Below are 20,836 nucleotides of genomic sequence, written 5' to 3' on the forward strand. Positions count from 1 at the left end.
CAGGCAAGCTAAGAGACGACTCATCCAGAGCTGGTTTGGTCCACTTTGCTGGCACCCAGAGTGAACCTGTAGGGGTGGAAACACAAAGATATCCCCTTCCCCAATATAGGACCTTTGCTGGGTTCTGCCAACCCCCTGTTTTAGGGTCCCTATACCTGACCCATACTTCTTTGCCCTTTTTGCTTATTTCTTTTTGTCCATAATGTATCATCGCATGTGGTGCCTCTGAATCCCCAAATATACACAAATTATTAAGAACAAAGAGCACCTTCATTAGCCTTTCCTGAACATCTCTAATTTCCCTATGTTTTTCCAGATATCTCTTCAAAGTTCCATTTGCCCTTTCTACAATTGCTTGTCCAGTGGGAGAATGTGCTATTCCTGTAATGTGCTTAATTCCCCATGATTTTAAAAATCTATTCACCCTGCCACCAATGTATGCAGGACCATTGTTTGTCTTAATCTGCTTTGGCACTCCCATTACTGCAAAGCAACTACACAAATGCCTTATAACATTTAATGATTTTTCTCCAGCTTGAGCTGTTGCCCAGATGTATTTACTATATGTATCTATAGTAACATGAACATATTTCAAGCGACCAAAACTATTTACATGAGTAACATCCATCTGCCAGAGTTCATTAGATGAAAGACCTCGTGGGTTAACTCCCCATCCCATGCCATGACCCCCATTATGATGACTACAGATAGGACAAGCTCTCACTATAGCAGTGGCATCTGCATGGGATATTCCAAACTCCCGTTGTAACCCTTTTGCATTCTGATGAAACATAGAATGTGCCTCCCTAGCAAGCCTTTGCCCTGACAAAGGAGAAGTTTGAGTCACTGTGACAAGCTTATCTGCCCGGGCATTACCCCCTCCTAAGCCAATTTCCCATTTGTGACTTCTTATATGAATGATAGCATAAGGATGTTCTCGGATTTTTACTGCTTTTTGAAGTTGCATGAACAGTTCAAATAGTCTCTGATTTCGTACTTCCTTGATAGCAGCATCTTCTATTCTTTCCACAACACCAACTACATACAAGGAATCTGTAACAATATTCAAAGGCCCCTTCAGGACTGTCAGAGCCCAAACCACAGCTGCTAACTCCAAGGTCTGAAGGGTATCTGAGTCATTTGCAGTAAGGATTTCATGATTCCAGACTCCCTGCTCCTGCCATGTAATTGCTGCTGTTCTTGACCTCTTCCCTGCATCTGTGTATGCCGTTATTGCACCAGGAATCGGCTCCTTTTCTCACTGTGGCCGAACCATCCAACTCAATTTTCCAATCCACTGTAATGGAGGAATTTTAATATTTTCAGTTATGACAGCACCTCCTATTCCTAGCAGAGCTTCCTGCAGTTCTTCACTATTGACCAAATACCATTGTAAAGAGTCCTTTTTCATAGGAATCTGTATTAATTCAGGCTCTCGCCCATCAACCTGCAAAATTCTCTCACGACCCCGTTTTATCAAAGCTGCTAACACTTCAATTTTTTGAATTAAAGTCTTTGTTTGCTGAAGTGGAGGGGATAGCCATTCCAACACCCTTATCTCCCCCGTTTTTGTTTCTAGCTGGGTTAAAGATCCCAGCAAATGTTTTTCACCACACCATATAGTGAGATTAAGCGGGATTCCCAGTATTCGCCGATGTACACGACCCTGAACCACACAGTCTGTAATTTGCTGAAGAGTTCTTTTCTGCTGAGGATTAAGGGTCACTCGTGCTGTTGGGTCTGTGCCCTTTAATAAGGGTCTAAGAGAATCCAACAGTTCATTTGGAAGGCCCACTATAGGTTTAAGCCATTGTAAATCACCTAGTAATTTCTGAGCATCATTTAAAGTAACAATCTGTGTTTTCAGTTCTAATTTCTGAGGTGTTACCAAGCTTTGAGACAATGTCCATCCCAAGTATTTCCAAGGAGAAGTTAACTGTATTTTCTCTGGGGCCACAACAAGCTGAAAACGTCCCAGCAAGTTTTGTACATATTAACCTGTAAATGATTTAGGCTGAGCAATCAAAATATCATCCATATAGTGATAAATGATAGCTTGTGGCCACTGTTGCCTCAATGGTTGTAATGCAGAATCTACGTAAAGTTGACATAAAGTAGGGCTGTTACGCATACCCTGAGGCAAAACCGTCCATTCAAATCTTTGATCTGGACCTTCTCTGTTCAGAGCTGGCAAAGTAAATGCAAAGCGCTTTGTATCCCTGTCATGCAAAGCTATTGTAAAAAAGCAATCTTTGAGATCTATTATCAATAGAGGCCATCCTTCAGGTAACATTGCTGGATTAGGCAGACCTGGCTGTAGTGCACCCATTGGCTCCATCTGTTTATTAACCTCCTGCAAGTCATGTAACAAGCGATATTTCCCTGACTTTTTCTTTATTACAAAGATAGGGGTATTCCAAGGACTTGTAGACAATTTCAGATGCCCTTGTTGATATTGTTCAGTGACCAAGGCATGAGCATGTTGCAGACTTTCCCTTTTTAAAGGCCATTGCTTTACCCATATAGGCTCATCACTTTTCCAAATTATGGGAATCGGGAAAGTCCAAGCAATGGCTATTATCCCAAAGGGTGCTCATTTGTCAGGACAACCCCTAACTGTGTTAAAATGTCTCACCCAACTAGGCATTGCACCGTAGGTGGTAATTGAACAACAGAAAATATTGCTTTTATGACTTTACCATCTATTGAGACAGTAAGAGGTGGCGAGCGACTTGCAAGAGTTAAACCTCCAACTCCTGTTACTGCTGTAGCAGCTGGCTGTAAAGGCCAATGTGCAGGCCAACACTGTGGTGCAATAATACTTGAATCAGCACCTGTGTCCAGCAAACCTGTAAGCATGCATTTTTGTCCCTTATACTCCAACAAAACCTCTTTTCTTGGTCTGTCATTCAGATCCAAAGTTAATAGAGTCAAGCCTCCTGTAGATCCAAATCCATCTCCTCCACGGCTTTTCCGTGAGGATACAGCCTTAGTAACTTGCTCCAGAGGAACCAATTGAGCAATCCTTTGTCCTTTATTATTCCGAATAGGAGGAAATGGAGTATGAACCATAATCATAATTTCACCAGTATAGTCTGCATCAATGACACCAGGCAGCACAAATAATCCAAGCATAGAGGCCAACGATCTTCCCAATAACAAAGCTCCCATTGTCCTGCCCTCCATTATAATAGGTCCATTAACTCCAGTGGGGACCTTCTGCGGCTGTGGTGTCATTAAAGTCACTTCTACTGCGGCTGCCAAGTCCATCCCGAGGCTCTCTCTTGTGGCTGGATGCAAGGTGTCGCTGTTGGAAAGGCTGGAGCAGCTATTTGTGTCGGAGCGCGGCTGCTCTTGTTCGCGCTGTTTCGGGCGTTTCCCGGTCTCCTCTTACAGGCAGCAATGTTATGAGTATCCGATTTGCACTTAGGACACCATACTCCAGCAGCAGAGCATTCTCGCCGAACGTGTCCTGTCCCTCCACATCGGAAACATCTCACACGGCTGCCGTAAAGACTTCCCTGGGTTGCTACTGACTCTTGGAGGGGTGCAAGAGCAGCTAACACCTGTGTCTGTGAAGCTTTTGCCTGCTCTTTTAATCCCTCCCCCAGCTCTTTAATAGCCTCAACTAAAAATGCCTGCTGCCCCGTTGGTATAGTAGCCATCCTCTCTAATGCATCTTCTATAGTCCAATTAGCTCCTAATGTGTTTAACACACTTCTTGTAGAAGCATTACAATTTTGCAAAGCACACTGCTTCAACAATGATCCACGCATAAACTCAGGCACTCCAGCTCTCTCTATTGCTGCCGCTGCCTTATCAATAAATGCTCCAAAAGTCTCATCCCTTCCTTGTTTAATTCCCATATATGCTGGCAAACCTCCCGGGTCTTTCACCTTATCTATAGCCCTTCGAGCTAGTCGCATTGCCTCTCGACACTTCTCAGGTCCTAGCATAGCTTGTGCCTCAGTGCGAAAATATGCTCCTAAGCCCATCAATTCATCCATAGTTACTCCATGAAGAGGATCTCCAGGCTGCCTTTGTATAGCTACAGCTTCATTAACTTCTGCCTGCCAGTGTGCACCAAACAAAAGCCTCTGATGTGGCGAGAAAATCAGCTTAGCAAGACTTCTACAATCTCCTGGTAGCAATATATTAGTACTCCAAACATAATCCAATATCTGCCTAGCCGGTTCACTAGTAACTCCAAATTGACTCACTGTAGCTCGCAACTGTGACAATAACTTCCAATCTAACGGTGTAATCTGAGCTGTTAACCCTCCGCCTGCCTGCTGCTGAAAAATTACAGGACAAGCCAGTTCTGCTGCTAGTTCCAAAGCCTGCCCATCTCCTTTGTCCAGCTCCTCTCTTGCCAAAGTCGCCCAAACTTCCCTCCGTTCCCTGGCCAGAGCCTCCGTTAGGTCAGACTCTGCCCTAGGGGTCGGCTTACTGGCAGACAAACTTTGACAAACTGTCGATTTCTGTTCTGAGGGGGCTGGAGGAGCCGTGGGCTCACAACGTGACTCTGTTTCCGTGTCCTCAGACACAGGTCGCAATGGAGGTAACTCCACTGTAGACACAGCAGGTGGCATGGAAACACCAGGCAACCAATCCTCCCCGCTAAAACCTCTATTTTTCTCTAGTGCTGAAGTTCTCTGTTCAGCAGCTTTCTTTTCTGCCTGATGTTGTAATAACTCATTGTGAACTACCTTCCACCACTTTCCCAACTTTTTAGCTGTCTTATCATCATCTAAAACTTCCTCCCACAGTTTATCCCCAAACTTACGCCACTCAGACAACTCATGTACTGTATGAGGATTTACAAAGAACCCCTTAGAATACCCATATGTTAATAACCCTGGCAGATCTTTTTGCAAATCAATGCCTTTAATCTGCCTTCTCTGCAAGAATGCAGTAAATAAATCATATGCTGCTTGCCTCTCCATACCTATATTGCCAGCGCTGTTGCAGCCCTCCGAGGTCGTCAGCAGCACTTATCGGCCAGGCTTGCCTGTGCAGTCACCTGGGGCACGGTGCACTCTATTTCAATTCAGCACTTTTGCCGTCCTGGCTGCATCAGGACCCGAACCCTTTTTTCGTCACTCCACCGTGGCACCTATCACGTCGATCAGGTCACCATTTTGTGGAAAAAATGACGGGAGACAAGTCCATTCTATAATGTCAACAAGTCTCAGTTTATTTCAAGCACACATGTATAGTTATACCCGTTATAATGAAGCTCATGCATATTGCAAAATTTAAGCTCATCATTGGTGTATGAAAAACAGGTCAACCCCGCCTTTGGAGCTTTCTAAGCTTGCTTTGTTTTCCCTTACATTTATCTTTTTGCTGAACATTCTACTGTTGGGAACCAGCTTACCCAAGGACATAAGATATTATTGCTACATCTGCTATTGCTGCACTGTCCAATTTTCAGCTACTGCTTCACTAACTGCACGTAGTCATGTCCTTTCTCACGAAGCCATTCTTCCACAAAACTCTCCATAGAGAAATCTGCACAGCCCCTGGACACGCTGAGTCTCTGGCTGCAGAGCAATGCAGGTGAGTTCCTGGAAGTGTCTCTGACAATGCCAGCACTGACAGGACCTGTCAGGGTGGCTCTCCTGGATGTCCTGGCGTGGAGCAGAACAAGCTCCAGAGCGGGGCTTCCCTGCTGCTCCCTCAGAGGCACAGGACAGGTCCCTGCACAGGCAGAGCTGCCCCGGGGCCGTGGGGTGGGGATGGGCTCAGTGAGCGCTGGCAGGGAGTGGAGCTGGGCACAGGGAGACACTGCTGGCAGGAACAGCTCCCTCAGCAGAGACACGGGCAGGGAGGGACAGGGAGCTGCTGCCACAAATGCCGGGCAGGGGGATGTGCCACCTCCCTGCTGTCCCTGTGGCTCAGACACCTTCCCCCAGCAGCTCCTGCCCAGGCTCCTTTCCCATCCCAAGCAGAGCCCCTGCCCTCATCCCACACAGGCTCGGCTGTGCAGGGCCCCTGCAGCAGCCAGAGCCCAGGCAGGGAAGGACAAGGCCCCGGTTTCCATCAGTCTCTCTGTCCCTCCTCCACTGGCAGGAGCATTGTGACATTTCACTGCCATGCCCAGATGCCTGTGTTGTCCCCATTGCCATCATTGGGTTTTCTAAGGCAGTGCCAGGGTCTGGTGGTGGCAGGTGCCCGTCCATGCAGGGAGCCTTGGGACCCTGCTGTGGACATGTGTCTGTCGGAGCAGAGTGCCCAGGTGCCCTCAGGGGCCCTTCAGCTGATTCCCTGGTTGTCCTGCAGGGCTGCAGGTGCCCTCCAGAAGGGCACAGCTCTCCCGTGGTGTCTCTGTGCTGCGTGGGATCCTCATGGAGGAGACAGCTCAGTGTTAGGGCCAGGGAAATGCTGCTGGGCACCTGCACCTGGGCAGCTGCAGTGATCCCTCTGTGCAGCAGCCTGGCAGGAGACAGCTGAGATCCCAGTGAGGCACCCTGAGGGAAGGCGAGGGCTCTGTCCATGTGCTGTCTGACCCCAGAGCCCTCTGCTCTCAGCACTGCCCTGGTTCACTCTAGGGGAACTCCTCTGCATGCCTCTCCTGCAGCTTGAAGCTGCCAGCAAGGGACAGCTGAGAACAGCCCTGATGGCCAGAGCTGCTCCATTGTCCCTGCACTGAGAGACCATCCCTGTGCCTCTCAGACCCACACGATTTCACCTGCAGTTAATTAGAAATGTCAGGGATTTCAAACAGCCACAACCACTCCTGACTGTGGCAGCTGCAGCTGGGTGAACAAATACAAGGAATTCCCTCAGCTCAGTTCTTCAGATGGGCAAAATGCAAACAGCAGAGCTGAAATGATTTTTGGTGTTTCCAAGTTCATTTAATTGGAGATCACCCAGCATTCTCAGTTACCTCTCACTGCTCAAGAAGAAGGAATCCTCCTGAGCCGTGCTCTGAATTCCTGCAAAACCAAGAGCCCAGGTGAGGGGAATGTAGAGAAGTGTTCTTAAAAGGAGAGACCCTAAATGTTCCATTGCTATGAGATATGCAATAGATTTTGCTCACGGAAGTGTGGCCTGACTCAGTGCTGTATTTTTCTCCTCAGGAGATAATAATTTCCTGAGGCAGAAATGTCCAACAGCAGCTCCATCAGCCCCTTCCTCCTGCTGGCACTGGCAGACACGCGGCAGCTGCAGCTCCTGCACTTCTGCCTCTTCCTGGGCATCTCCCTGGCTGCCCTCCTGGGCAACGGCCTCACCATCAGCACCGGAGCCTGCGGCCACCACCTGCACACACCCATGTTCTTCTTCCTGCTCAACCTGGCCCTCAGCGACCTGGGCTACATCTGCACCATTGTCTCCAAAGCCATGCACAATTCCCTCTGGGACACCAGGGACATCTCCTACTCAGGGTGTGCTGCACAGCTGCTTCTGTTTGTCTTTTTCATTTCAGCAGAGGTTTCCCTTCTCACTTTCATGTGATACAAGAGCTACATGTCCATCTGCAAACCCCTGCACTACGGGACCCTCCTGGGCAGCAGAGCTTGTGCCCACATGGCAGCAGCTGCCTGGGCCAGTGCCATTCTCAATGCTCTGCTGCTCACGGCCAATACATTTTCCATGCCCCTGTGCCAGGGCAATGCCCTGGGCCAGTTCTTCTGTGAAACCCACAGGTCCTCAAACTCTCCTGCTCACACTCTAAAATCAGGGAACTTGAGCTCCTTGCTGTTATAATGAGAGTTTTGTGGATGAATGGCTTCGTGAGAAAGGACATGACTACGTGCAGTTAGTGAAGCAGTAGCTGAAAATTGCACAGTGCAGCAATAGCAGATGTAGCAACAATATCTTATGTCCTTGGGTAAGCTGGTTCCCAACAGTAGAATGTTCAGCAAAAAGATAAATGTAAGGGAAAACAAAGCAAGCTTAGAAAGCTCCAAAGGCGGGATTGACCTGTTTTTCATACACCAATGATGAGCTTAAATTTTGCAATATGCATAAGCTTCATTATAACGGGTATAACTATACATGTGTGCTTGAAATAAACTGAGACTTGTTGACATTATAGAATGGACTTGTCTCCCGTCATTTTTTCCACAATTGAGCTCTGTTCTTTTGCTAAATTGTGAAGTTGAAGGTATCAGTTTATGTGAAGGTATAGGTTACGTCCTCTTAAGTTTGAATACAGTAAAGCTTTTAGGCCATATTCCTTTCATCCTTGCCCTCACTGTCCTCGTGTCACACAGTTCTTGGTTCATTTCTGGTTTGATTGCCTGGATTTTGTTTGGTTTTGTTGCTGCTTTGTTTCCTTGCTGTGCCTGAAGTGTCCAGTCAGGAGCAGAGTGACTCTTGCCAAGGAACTTTGTGCTGCTGTCACTTTAATATTAAATCTGGTTTTTGCTGGGGATTTTTCAGCACTCTCAAGCCCTCGTTGATACCAGGCTGAAGGAGCCCTGTCCCAGGCTCTGGCCCTGGGGGACACAGGGACGCTGCCAGGGGGTCCCTGTCTTCCTGTCCCACCCCCCACGGCTCTAGCCCCGTTCCCCATGTCAGGCTCTGGGGTCAATCTCGTGGAACATCCTCTCGGGGATGCTGCGGCGCCGGGGGTGGGGGGACCCGGGGGGACAGGGGACCCCGCTGTGCACGAGCAGCGTTGGCCTTCTCTGGGGGAACTGGGAGGGGGGCTGGGGCAGAGTGACCTCCCCAGTGACCTCACACAACCTCTGTGATGTCACATAGCCCCTGTGATGTTGGAATCCGTGGTATTGATGATTCCGAGATTGTAGAAATTCTCTGTTTTTCTGCCCCGTTGCCAAAGAAGAAGCCATAATTCGTCTGTGCTGGTTTAGAGGTTGTTTATTCTGTTTATCTCTAACATGTTCTGCTGCCCTGCTGCAGGTCTGTCCTGCAGGGCAGCGTGTGGGGCTCTGCCCTCAGTGGGATGTTACAAACATTAAATACCAGAAACTCCCTGTGCTGGATTTACAACAATAACGTGCCAATATCTGTCACCTACGTTGAACAGTGTGTCCCCAGCCTAAACCAATAGAAAAATGCCAAAACTACAGTGAAACATGGAGGGCATGAAGAAGAAGGAAAAGGACAGGACACCCAATTTCCTCCATCTTGCCCCCTTTGAACTCCTAATCTAGAATCCTAAAATTTTACTTTTGCACCTGGGCCACACTTAATTATTACTCATATCAAACACTCAGAGCTTGTAATTCATTCTGTAAGATTGAAAACTCTTTTCCATGGACAGAGATCACAGACAGAGTCTCTCGGAGCTCTGTACAGGGAGGTTCCTGACCCCCTGCCAGGGTCCCAGACCTGCCAGGGAAGCCAGAGGGATGCTCTGGATTCCCACACTCTGATATCACAGAGCCAACTCTGAGATGTCACCCTGTGATATCATACAGCTGCTCTGTGATGTCACAGATGATTCTGTGATGTCACAAAGTCTCCCTGAGATGTCACTGTCTGTACTTTGATGTCACAGCCTGCTCTATGATGTTACACAGCCACACGGTGATGTCTCAACCCACTCTCTGATGTAACAGAGCCACCCTCTATTATGGCAGAATCTCCTCTATGGCATTATACCCTCCTCTCTGATGTCACAGCCTGCTCTGTGATGTTAAAACCCCCTCAGTGATGTCACAAAACCCTCCCTGTGACGTCATACTGCCACTCTGTAATGTCACAGCACACACTTTGACCTCACTTCCTGCTCTATGATGTCATACAGACATGTCATGATGTCACAGCCTGCCCTGTGATGTCACACAGTCCCCTCTATCATGCCATAGCTGCTCAATGACCTCACACAGCCCACTCTGTGATTTCATAGCCAATCTGTGACCTCACACAACCCAGTGTGTGCTGTCACACAGCCCCTTTCTGACATCACAGCTGCTCTGTGCCCCTCTGGCACAGCCACAGAGGTGCTGCTGTGACACAGCCCCCTCTGGGACATCCCACAGCCCCTGCCAGTGCTGAGCCCCTGTGAGCTCTGTCTGTGCCCTGCTCGTGTCCCTGGGATGCCCTGGCAGAGCCCCAGCCCTGCTGGGCTGTGCACAGGAGCTGCTCCTGGCCAGAGCTGTCTCTCTGCAGCGCTGCCCTTGCCAGGAGCTGCCTCTGGGCCAGGAGCCTAGCCCAGCTCAGCAGCACAGACACAGCACAAGGGCTTTAACAAGCCTCCGGGGCTTTGGTGTTCTTTGCATCAGACCCATACCCTCAGAGTGTGCTCAAAGAACTTCTTGAGAACTCCAAGTGAGATTAAAACACTGAAGTTTCTTTGACCTTGAAGAGATCCCTGTCAGGGACACGACTGAGAAAGTGTCCCCAGATTCCAGACAGAGCAGAACCCTGGAGGCAGAGATGACAGCTGGGGACAAGCAAGGCAAAGGTGTCTCTGGTGCTGAGCAAACCTGGATGTGTTTCAGGAATGCAAAGGGCCCAGGCCTGAGCCCCAGCCCCTGGCAAGGCAGATCCTGTCCCTCCCTCATTGCTCAGGGCTCTTCCTGGAATGGGCACTGGCATGTGGGGATGTGCAATGCCAAGGGCAGGACCATGGGGCGGCCCTGCCAGGCTGCTGAGCAGGGACAAGGAGGCACTGAGGCCCCAGGGCTGCAAGGGTGCCTTGTCCCCTCGTGGCCTCAGGCCCAGGGCCAGCAGCCACGGCCAAAGGGCTGCACAGATTGGCTCTGTCAGGGCCTTGCAGCTGCTGCACATCCCTGAGCCCTCTGCAGCCCAGGCTGTCCCACGGTGTCCCTGCCCTGCGCCTCTGTCCCTGCAGGCTGTTGTCACCCCCGGCTGCCCCACCTCGCTGGCCCTTCCTTTGCTGGCAGCTCTGCCTCCTGCCTGCCCCTGCCTGGCCACACAAAGCCTTGGGCTGCTCCAGGCTCCTGCTGGGGACGTGTTGCACCACAGCCCTGCCCTGGGAGGGAAATTCCTTCCTCCTGGTGTCCAGTCTGGACCTCCCCAGCTGTCCTTGGCATTAATTCTCTTTCTCTGGCTGTTCTCTACTATGTCAGAAGGATCCACCATCTCTAAAACCACCCTTCAGTCCCTCCCAGGGCTCTCCTCTGCTGTCTTCAGTCTCCACCCCACTGAGCACAGAGATCCTGTGTCCATATAGAGTGGTCAAGTGCCTGAGGCCAACAGCACCTGGACAAGAGGGACAGTTCTTTTCTTCAGGAAGGAAACCACAGAGCCCCAGGGCTTTGAAGGCAGATGTGAAGCTGTCACCAGTGACCAAGGCAAGCCTGACCTGTCTGTACCTGCAGCTTCTTTCTGAAAGCAGCCTTTGGATATATGAGGAGTTTTAGGGTTGGAATTCCAATTCAGCTGTGGGTTCCTGGACTGGAATGACAGCTCTCATGGGAAGGAAAGGGTGGAGTCCCAGTGTTTCAAAGGCTGCTTAGAGGCAGCCCCAAGGAGGGCAAGGCAGCCAGACCTGCCAGCCAGATCTGTTGTCAAGGAAGAATTCTTGGATAGATATAATCTGGGAGGCCAAATCCCACTTTTGACTATGGGCATTGAGACAAGAAGGACAATTCTGTTCCATACAAAGGAAAATACACAGCCCCAGTGTTTGAAATGCATGTGAGACCTGGCCCAAGGGAATCTAGACAGTCCTGGCAGCTTTTGTCTGGGAGCTGTTTATGGATATAAGGAATTTTGGAGGTGCATTCTCAATTTTGGCCATGAAAGATGTTTTTTTTCCATGGGAAGGAAAGAACAGCCCCCAGTGTTTTGAAGCCAGATGACAGGTGGCCCCAAAAAGGCCAAGGCCAGCCCAGAGTTGTCTGTCCTGGCAGGTTTCACATGGTAATAATCTTTGGATATAATCAAATTTGGAGGAGTAACCCTAATTTCAGCCATGAATAACTGGAGGAGAAGGACAGTTCTTTCCCATGGAAAGGAAAGCATGTAACTCTAGGGTTTCAGGGACAGATGAGAAACAACCCTCAACATGCCAAGGTCACTTGGACCAGTCAGGCAGCCCCCTGGAGGCCCAGCCAGACAGACCTGTTCCATGTTCTTGGATTCTTAGGGCCCTGCATCATCACAAATTCTCCTTGGTTCCATGTGGCCCTGTAGAATCACAACAGATCTTTGTTTCCACGAGGCCCTGTGATATCACAATGGTTTCCTTGGCTCCACAGTGGCACAATGGCCCCTTGCTTCCATGAGGCCTTGCAGTGTCAAAATGGTTTCCTTTTTTCCATGGGAAAATGCCACAATGGCCCCTTGGTTATGTGAGGTCACAGAGTCTCAAAATGGCTCCTTGGTTCTGTTGGGTTCCCCAGGATCACAATGGCCCCTTGGTTCCACCAGGCCTGGATGTGTTACACTGGCCCCTTGTTTCCATGGGGATGCAGTGTCACAATGGCCCCTTGCTTCCATGGGGACTCGGAGTGTCAGAATGGTCGCATTGGTTCCGTGGAGCCCCGCAGTGTCACAATGGTCTCTTTTGGTTCCACAGTGTCACACTGGCACCTTGGTTCCGTGAAGCCCTGAAGTCATAATGGATCCTTGGTTCCATTGGGCTCCTCACTGTTACATGAGTCCTCAGTGCCACGGAGTCCTGCAGTGTCACAGAGCTCTCCTGGGTTCCATGGTGCCACACAAGGTCACCACGGCCCCTCAGCTCTACAAGGCCCCACAGTGTCACAAGGGCCCCTTGTTCCCATGAGGCTGGGCCATGTCACAATGGTCTCATTGGTTCCATGAGGCCCTGCAGTTCCACAATGGCCCTTGAAGTGTCACCATAATCTCGGTGGGTTCCCCCACTGGTTCACAATGTCCTCCTTGGTAGCATGATGCCCCATAGTGTAACAATGGTGTCCTTGGTTTCACAGTCAGAATGGCCCCGTGGTCTCATGGAGACCCACAGCCCCTTATAGAGCCCCACAGCCCCTTATGGAGCCCCACGGCCCCTTATGGAGTCCCACAGTGTCACTGTGATCCCCTTGAATCCATGAGGCTGTGTTGTGCTACCATGGCCCCTTGGTTATACAAAGCCCCGCAGTAACACAATGGCCCCTTTGGTTCTAGTGAGTCCTGAAGTGTCACAATTGTTGAAGAATGGTTGTTGGAACAAGGCCATGATTCTATGGAATACTTGTTTTAAAAAACCTCTGTTTAAGACCCCAGAATCAGGCTGTGTCTGACCTGGGAACAGAGCTTGGGAACCAGGTTCTGTGTCTAGGCTTGGGAAACCGCATTCTGTACAAGGTCTAGGAATGAGATAATAAGGACAGGTATAGCCTTGAAGATATGCTTGTACAAGGACAGGCTGTAAGATAAGATATGTTCAACAAAGATGAAATGTCCTTGGAAGACATGATGTAGAGATGAGAATTTAGCTTGAGAAACTTAGCTGCAGCTATAAGTGCACATAGGAGAAATAAAACAAAGACCTTTGTAAATTAACCAATGAGAGCTTACTGCTGATTATGCTTGTAGAATACCTATATATGTTAAGTGGCTTTTTGATTAAAGTTGGAGCTTGCTATCAATCATATTGATTGCATGCCTTTTTCCCCACCACCCACATCACATAATGGTCTCCATGGTTCCATGAGGCCCCACAATGTCACAATGAACCTTTGGTTCCATGAGCCTTTGTACTGCCAGCAACAGTCTCCTTGGTACCACAGTGTCACAATGGACCCTTGGTTCCATGAGGTTCAGTAGCGTAACATGGACACTTTGATTCCATGGGGCTGTGTAGTGTCACAATGATCTCCTTGGTTCTGCAGTGTCACAATGATCTCCTTCGTTCTGCAGTGTCACAATGGACCCTTAGTTCCATGAGGTGCCTGGCCTCCCACAGCCCCTCACAGCCCCTCATGGCCCCTCACAGCCCCTCACAGCCCCTCATGGCCCTTCACAGCCCCTCACAGCCCCTCACAGCCCCTCATGGCCCCTCACAGCCCCGCATGGCCCCTCACAGCCCCTCATGGCCCCTCACGGCCCCTCACGGCCTCTCATGGCCCCTCACAGCCCCTCATGGCCCCTCACAGCCCCTCACAGCCCCTCACAGCCCCAGGCGTGGGGCTCCTCCCAAAGGAGAAGGGGTCGGGCCCTGCTGTTCTCCTTTAATTTCAGTCCCTTCCCAGTGCCGAGCAAAGAAAGGCTGGAATGGAGCCTTTCCCAGCCTTTCGCTCTGGGCTGGCTGCGGGCTGAAGCTCTGTGCCGGCGCTGGCCGAGCACCAGCAGCCCTGCAGCCCCGGCCTTTGCTGTGCCGTGTCCGTCCCTGTCCCGACCCCGCCCGGCTCTGGCAGCAGCAGCAGCCGCAGCGCAGCGGGCGCCGGCCCGGCCCGGCCGGGGCTCCCGGGCAGGAGCAGCAGCAGCGCCGGCCCCTTCCCGCCTGCTCCTGCCTCGGCTGCCGAGGGCTTTTCCAGACGGACTCTGGAGCAGAGCAACAGGCACCCGCACACAGCCCTGGCTCCTCAGGGCCCGCCTGTGCTGCCCCGAGCCAGCCCTCAGGGGAAGGAAGGATCGGGTTCCAGCGCTGTTTTCAGCACTGTTTTGCTCACCCTGAGCTGACAGCAGGAGGCTGCTGCTGCCTTTGCCTTGGGAATTGCAGATCACGGCTGCTCTTGCCCTGCTACTTACCACCTGAATTTTATCCATAAAACTGCAAGTGCCTCTTTCAGTTGGTGCTACCCACAGTGCTTTCATGACAGTGAAGTCAGTATTTTTGTCACAGGCATGAGGATCAGCAGATACTGGAATGCCCACCAGTTCCTGAGCACTAAGGTGAGGGGAATTAAAGCCACAAAGGCCACATTTGCAGTACTCAAACACAGCCCTGTTGCTGGTGCTGATGAAATAGAATAAACTGAAAGAGGCCATCACAAAAATTGCCTCTGTAGTATGGAATTGAATTAAAAAATCCACCAGGAGAAAGAGAAAGCAGAACTTCTCGATTTGTTTCATTGCTTCTTCCCAGCAGCAGGAAACCTAGATGCCCAGAGGTGTTTTCCCTGCTGGTGAGCACAGTGAGAGCCCAGCCTGTGCCCAGTCCCAGCGGGAGCCTGAGCCCAGCCCAGGGAGCTCAGCGCACGCGGGGCCAGGCCCAGAGCCCCGGGCACGGCCGCCCATTGCGGGGCAGCGGCGCAGATGGAATGTCCTGCGGCCCAAACCTCCTGCTCCTGCCACACAGCGCTCAGCGCTCTCCCCCTCCTCATCCTCTCCCAGCACGACACAAATTCCAGCTCGGAGGAGGCTTCCCCAGAGAGGGCTCCGGCTTCTGTCTCAGCCTGAGTGTCCCTGCAGAGGAACAGGGCATCTTTCAGGCACTTCCACAAGCTCACGCTTCTCACTTCATGTGAATCTGGGGTGGAAATGTGCTTGTTAATAAAGCCAAAAGCCATGGGAATGGACTAGTAATTATTAGAAGAAAAACACTCTTTTCCAGGGAAGGTTCACCAAGTCATTGCCTGCATTTGTCCTTTTCAGATTCTTTCAGTTGGCTACTCTGAGAAGTCCAGCTTGTTCTGGTGCTTATCAGGAACTGATTGTACTCTTGATTTATGCATCAATGCACCAGATGTGGAATCATCTACACTGAACTCAGAAACAAACTCCCTCTGTCAGAGCATTTTCACATTCCAGATCATTCTCAAGATGTCCACTGACAGGCTGGAATTATTATTATTACACAACTCTCCACTTTGGGCTGCAGGCTCTGGAGATTCTTTCTCTGAATTCAGCCAGGTTTGTATTCTCTTAACAATTCATGGTAACACCTCCTGTTTTCTTAGCCTCGAACAGTAACAATGAAAACCTTACCCCCAGCACAACTCCCCAGCCCACCAGTTAAAGAAAGGACAAGCTGTCAACTTCTCCAAAGCTTTGTCCTGCTCTGCTGCAAGAGTCCGGCAGCACACAGGGTGTGGAAACCCAAGAGAAACTGCAGTTGGTGGCACATCCTGTGGCAGGAGCTTGACCTCACTTTCCAGGAAGGGTTCTTGAGAAGAGCAAACAGGACTGTGGAGAAGATTCCTGAAAAAACTAAAACAGCTTTCCAGAAGTGAAATGAAAATGAAAAGAAACAATATGAAATGTTTTCCCCTATTTATTTCTATGCTCCCCTTTTCCATCTTGTTTTCCATCTCATAAACTCCAAATGCATCTCACATCTAAGATCAATGACTTAGCAAGTTTTAGACACTCTAACATACCATGAGCTACACACAGTTTGCCTTCCCCTGTGTCTGCTGGAAAGCAGTGCTGGAGCCATAAGAGCAGTGCTTGGGTCGGGCACAAATCCTGCAGCCAGGGAATGTGCCCCGCCAGTGTGAGACCCTCAGCAGGGACAATGCACAGCAGCGTTGCTGTGCTGGGTCTCCATGGAGCCATCCCAGGAGCAGCTGCTGAGCTCAGAAGCCATCGCAGCCACCGCCCTGCTCCAAAAACCCTTGGCAGGGTGGGCTCCTGGCCTGGCTCTGTGTGCCAGGAGCCGGCAGCGCTGGGTGCAGGCAGCCCAGGGAGGGCACAGAAACGCTGGGTGAGAAATGCTGGGGCACAGCGAGATGGGCGAGTGCAGCCGGCCAGGGCAGAGGAGCAGCGCGCACAGGGGGCACAGCCCCAGGACAGATGGGCAGGGCTGGGCAGGGCTGGCAGGGCCAGAGGCACCCAGGCCTTTGTCCCTGGGCTCGGGCAGTGCCTCGGGAGCCCCACAGAAGGAACTTCCCTCGGAGGGGCTGCACTTTGCTTCTCCCTCGCCCTCCCTGAGGAGGCTGGCAGGGGCTGCAGGTTTATGGCATTTGTCCTTGCTGCCCCTCACATCCCCCTGCCCCACAAACAGCCCCGAGCCACCCGTCAGGGACGGGCCCTGCTGTGCCAGGCTGGGCTCAGGGCTTGGCCTTTCTGCTTCCCCCAGCCAGCCCAGGCCTTGCTCAGCATTGCAGCTCCCTGCTCTGAGTCTTGGGCTCCTTGCAATCCTGGCCTCCAGGATCTGCTCTCTCCAGTGCCTGGGAGCCTTTGGCAGTCCCTGCCCTCTATGGGGCCCAGTGATGCTCCAAAGGACTTGGAGTTTTGCTCCTGACTCCTTGAGCAGCTTTTTCAGCCTTCTCTCAGTGCCTGAGGCTCCTGGACTCAGCTGAAGATCCATTGTAGGGCTTATTAAAGTACACAAAGCCCTCAAGGGTGCTTTGTCTTCCTACAATGGTCTGCAAATCTCCAGAGCTTGTGCAGCTCACTGGACACAGTCTGGAGTTTTGTTAAGGAGGAAGATTTCAAAGTGCAATTCATGACTTTTTTTCTTTAATCAAGTGAGTATTTTTTTTTATTTTTCAGTTCAGAGAAGAACTGATAGAAGCATTCCCCAGGTGACCTTAATGCTCAGTGTCTCATTAGGAGGTCTGGGCATGTAGAAGAATGAGCCCAATGAGGGCTGACCCTTTTTGGACAAGTTGCCCCTCACCCCCAGCCTCCCCATGTCTGACATCACCCACCTGGCACTGACATCCCTGTGCCCTACAGCAGAACCTTGTCCCTGAGCTCTGCAGCTCCATGTCCCAGCCCATTGCACCGTGTCCAACCTGCTCTCCTCAGCGCTCTGCCTGCACACAGACCCAGGAGAGATTTTCCTACTAGGAAGCAAAGAATGGAAAAGCCTGAGCAGGTTTCCTAAACAACAAACCCCACTCAGGAGCCACCTGCTCAGTACAGGCTGCCTGGAATGGTGTCACCTTTCTACAAGGGACAGTGTGACCAGAAATGATCTCTGGAAGTAGAATTCTCTGAGTCTCCCAGCTGAATTCTCTGTCCCTGTCCTTTCCCTGGATCTCTGTTGCAGATGGAAGCTGCTGGGGCCATCCTCACCTTTAACCTTTCTTTGGAAGGCAAACAGGTGTTCCCATGTGTGTTAAGCAGGATTTGTTCAATGTTTCTATAAATCTTTTGTGTCCCCTATGGAACAAAGGGGCCATTTTGGCACTGAGGGGGTTACGTGGAAGCAAGAAGTCAGTTGTGTCCCTGGGGTCCCATGGAACCAAGGGGCCATGGTGTCACAGCAGGGACACGTGGATCCAGTGGTCCATTGTGACACTGTGGATCCAAGGAGACCATGGAGACACCCCCAGAACCTCATGGAACCAAGGAGTCCATGGTGACCCAGCGGGGCTGCATGGAGCCAATGGTCCATGGTGACACTGCCCATCCAAGGAGGCCATTTGGACACTGTAGAAGCTCATAGAGCGAGATCACCATTGTGACACTGAAGAACTTCATTGCACCAAATATCCATGGGGACATAGCAGGGCATCATGGAACCCAGGAACCACTGTTGGCAGTATGGAAACTCCTGGAACCAGGGGCTGTTGTGACACTGCAGAACCAACACAGCTGCTGCACCTTGTCCTATGTCCTGCACAGCTCCTTGGGAGGCACGGCAGGAGCAGCACCCTGAGAGCCTCGGGAATGCCCCTCTGGGATCCATGGCACACACTACCAGGGCCTGGAATTTCAGTTCCCAGTCAGGAAAAGATGTTCCTGCCCTTGAAGGCAAAGCTCTTATGGAAGGCCCAAAAGCCAAGTGGAGTAAGATCTTACAGTGACATTTCATTGCCAGCCTTCATAAGTTCACCCATGGTTGTTGTAGCTGGTGGAATAGGGATGAAATTAGGGCAGGGCCTTTGGTGAAAGCTGCCCTGGGTCAAGGGAGACACTGAGAGAGAAACAGAGCAGGCAAAGGAAGGCAGGAGGGAAAGGAGGACACAAACACAGTCAGCTGAGAAGTTGGCACTCTGAAAAACAAACCAAAACTGACTGAAAACAAATGGAACAGAAATCACTAATTCTTAAAGTTTTATTTACTGCTAAACCCAACCACGCAGTCCCACACAATCCCAATCCCACCCCTCCAAATTTGATTCCCACTTCTCCTAATCTCCTTCCAATCCCATCTCACCCTAGAGGCTAAGGAATTGAGTAATTTTGGCAAGGGATTGAGTTTCTTTGGGGTGGGAACAAGCCATTTTTAAATGGGATTGAGACTTTTTGGGGTAAGATTGAGTTGTTTGCAGTGAGAGTGAGTAGTTTTGAGGTGACAGATCAATCCATCTTGACCTTTGGATTGCTGAGAGATGAAGAGCACTGCCCGAAATCCCCAAAGAATGAACAAATCTTCCATAATATCTCCTCAAACCATAATTTCACCCTTAATTAGCTGTTAAATGGTGGGACATTAAACATCTCTGTTCAATTTCTTTCTTATTCTATATTGGGTGTTTTAGGGAATGAAGATAGATCAGAAGAATATTAGGGCCAAACCAAAAGGATTATCAGTCAGGTGTCTTCCCAACATGGATCATAGGGAATGTGCGTAATTGGGGCTCTGACCAACGTGGGTCCTCCCATGGGGGATGGAGATGGAGCAGTGCACAAAGCTTTTCCTGCAGCTGGGGCACTTGCAAGGCTTCCCTTACAGGTGTCTCCGTTGGTGTCTGGTCAAGATAGAGCTCCTGGAGAAGCTTTTCCCACACTGGGGACATTCATAGGGCCTCTCCCCAGTGTGGATGCGCCGGTGGATGATGAGGTGGGAGTTGCGCTTGAAGCCCTTTCCACACTCAGGGCAGCAGAAGGGCCTCTCATCTGTGTGAATCCGCTGGTGCAGGAGGAGATCAGAGCTGGTCTGAAACCTCTTCTGACACTCGGGACACTCATAGGGCCTCTCCCCAGTGTGGGTCCTCTGGTGGCACATCAGGCTGGAGCTCTGGCTGAAGCTCTTCCCACATTCTCCACACTTGTAGGGCCTCTCCCCGGTGTGGATGCGCTGATGTTTGACAAGGGTGGAGTTGTACCTGAAGCCCTTCCTGCAGTCAGGGCAGCGGAAGGGCCTCTCATCCGTGTGAATCCGCTGGTGCAGGAGTAGATCTGAGCTGGTCCGAAACCTCTTCTGACACTCAGGACATTCGTAGGGCCTCTCCCCAGTGTGGATCATTTGGTGGATGATCAGTTTGGACCTATGGCTGAAGCTCTTCCCACATTGCTCACACTTGTATGGCCTTTCCCCAGTGTGGAGGATCTGGTGGCTGATCAAGTGTGACTTCTGGCTGAAGCTCTTCCCACATTCCCCACACTCATAGGGCCTCTCCCCAGTGTGGATGCGTTTGTGGATGACAAGGGCAGAGCTGCAGCTGAAGCCCTTCCCACACTCCCCACACTCGTAGGGCCATTCCCCAGTGTGGATCATCTGGTGGCGGATCAGGTTGAAATTCCTCCTGAAGCTCTTCCCACACTCCAAGCACTTGTAGGGCTTCTCTCCAACACGATGCTGTTCATGGACAGCCAGCTCTGAGCTCTGGCTTGATCTCTGGCTGCCTCCCTGGCCCACGGTAGGTCTTTCCTGCTCAGATCCCCGTGATCTGCCTTTGCAGCCCCTCCTCATGCGGGATCGACAGGGCTTTTCCTCCCCTTTGGGTTCCAGCACTGTGGAGCCACTCAAAACGGCCTCTTCCACGAGTTTCTGCTGCGGGGATTTGTCCTCTCTGCTCTCCATCCTCAGCTCCTGCTCTGGGGGGGGAAGGACAAGGAGAGGATGGGATTTGCCTCCATGCCACAGGGAAGGGCAAGGAGATCCCCCCAGTGCCTCCCTGGCAGGAGGACACCGGCAGCGGGGCTGTCCTGCAGCCAGGGGCCAGGCTGGTCTGGAAGATGGAGCAGGAGAGAGGAGGAAAGGGGCACTGACTTCCTCCTCCTCACCTGCCTGGGCGTCCCAGGGCTCCTTCCTCTTCCTTGCAACCTCCTTCTCCATTTCTTGAAGTTTTGGGGATGGGAAATTCTGTTTTAGGAGGAAAACAAGGGATAAGCACAGTGAGTTTTGTACTGGTTTGAAGGC

The 20,836-nt window shown here is 51.0% G+C and overlaps 1 protein-coding gene across 1 annotated transcript; it reads right to left on the reverse strand.

The window, feature by feature from the left end:
- Nucleotides 1–19,306: 19,306 nt before the first annotated feature.
- On the reverse strand, nt 19,307–20,497 carry LOC144247983 (uncharacterized). Its single transcript, XM_077789789.1, is given in 1 exon segment — nt 19,307–20,497. A coding segment is annotated over 1 exon segment (1,191 nt).
- Between the last annotated feature and the right edge of the window lie 339 nt (nt 20,498–20,836).

This window comes from Lonchura striata, chromosome 37 (assembly GCF_046129695.1).
Source record: "Lonchura striata isolate bLonStr1 chromosome 37, bLonStr1.mat, whole genome shotgun sequence".
NCBI lineage: Eukaryota > Metazoa > Chordata > Aves > Passeriformes > Estrildidae > Lonchura > Lonchura striata.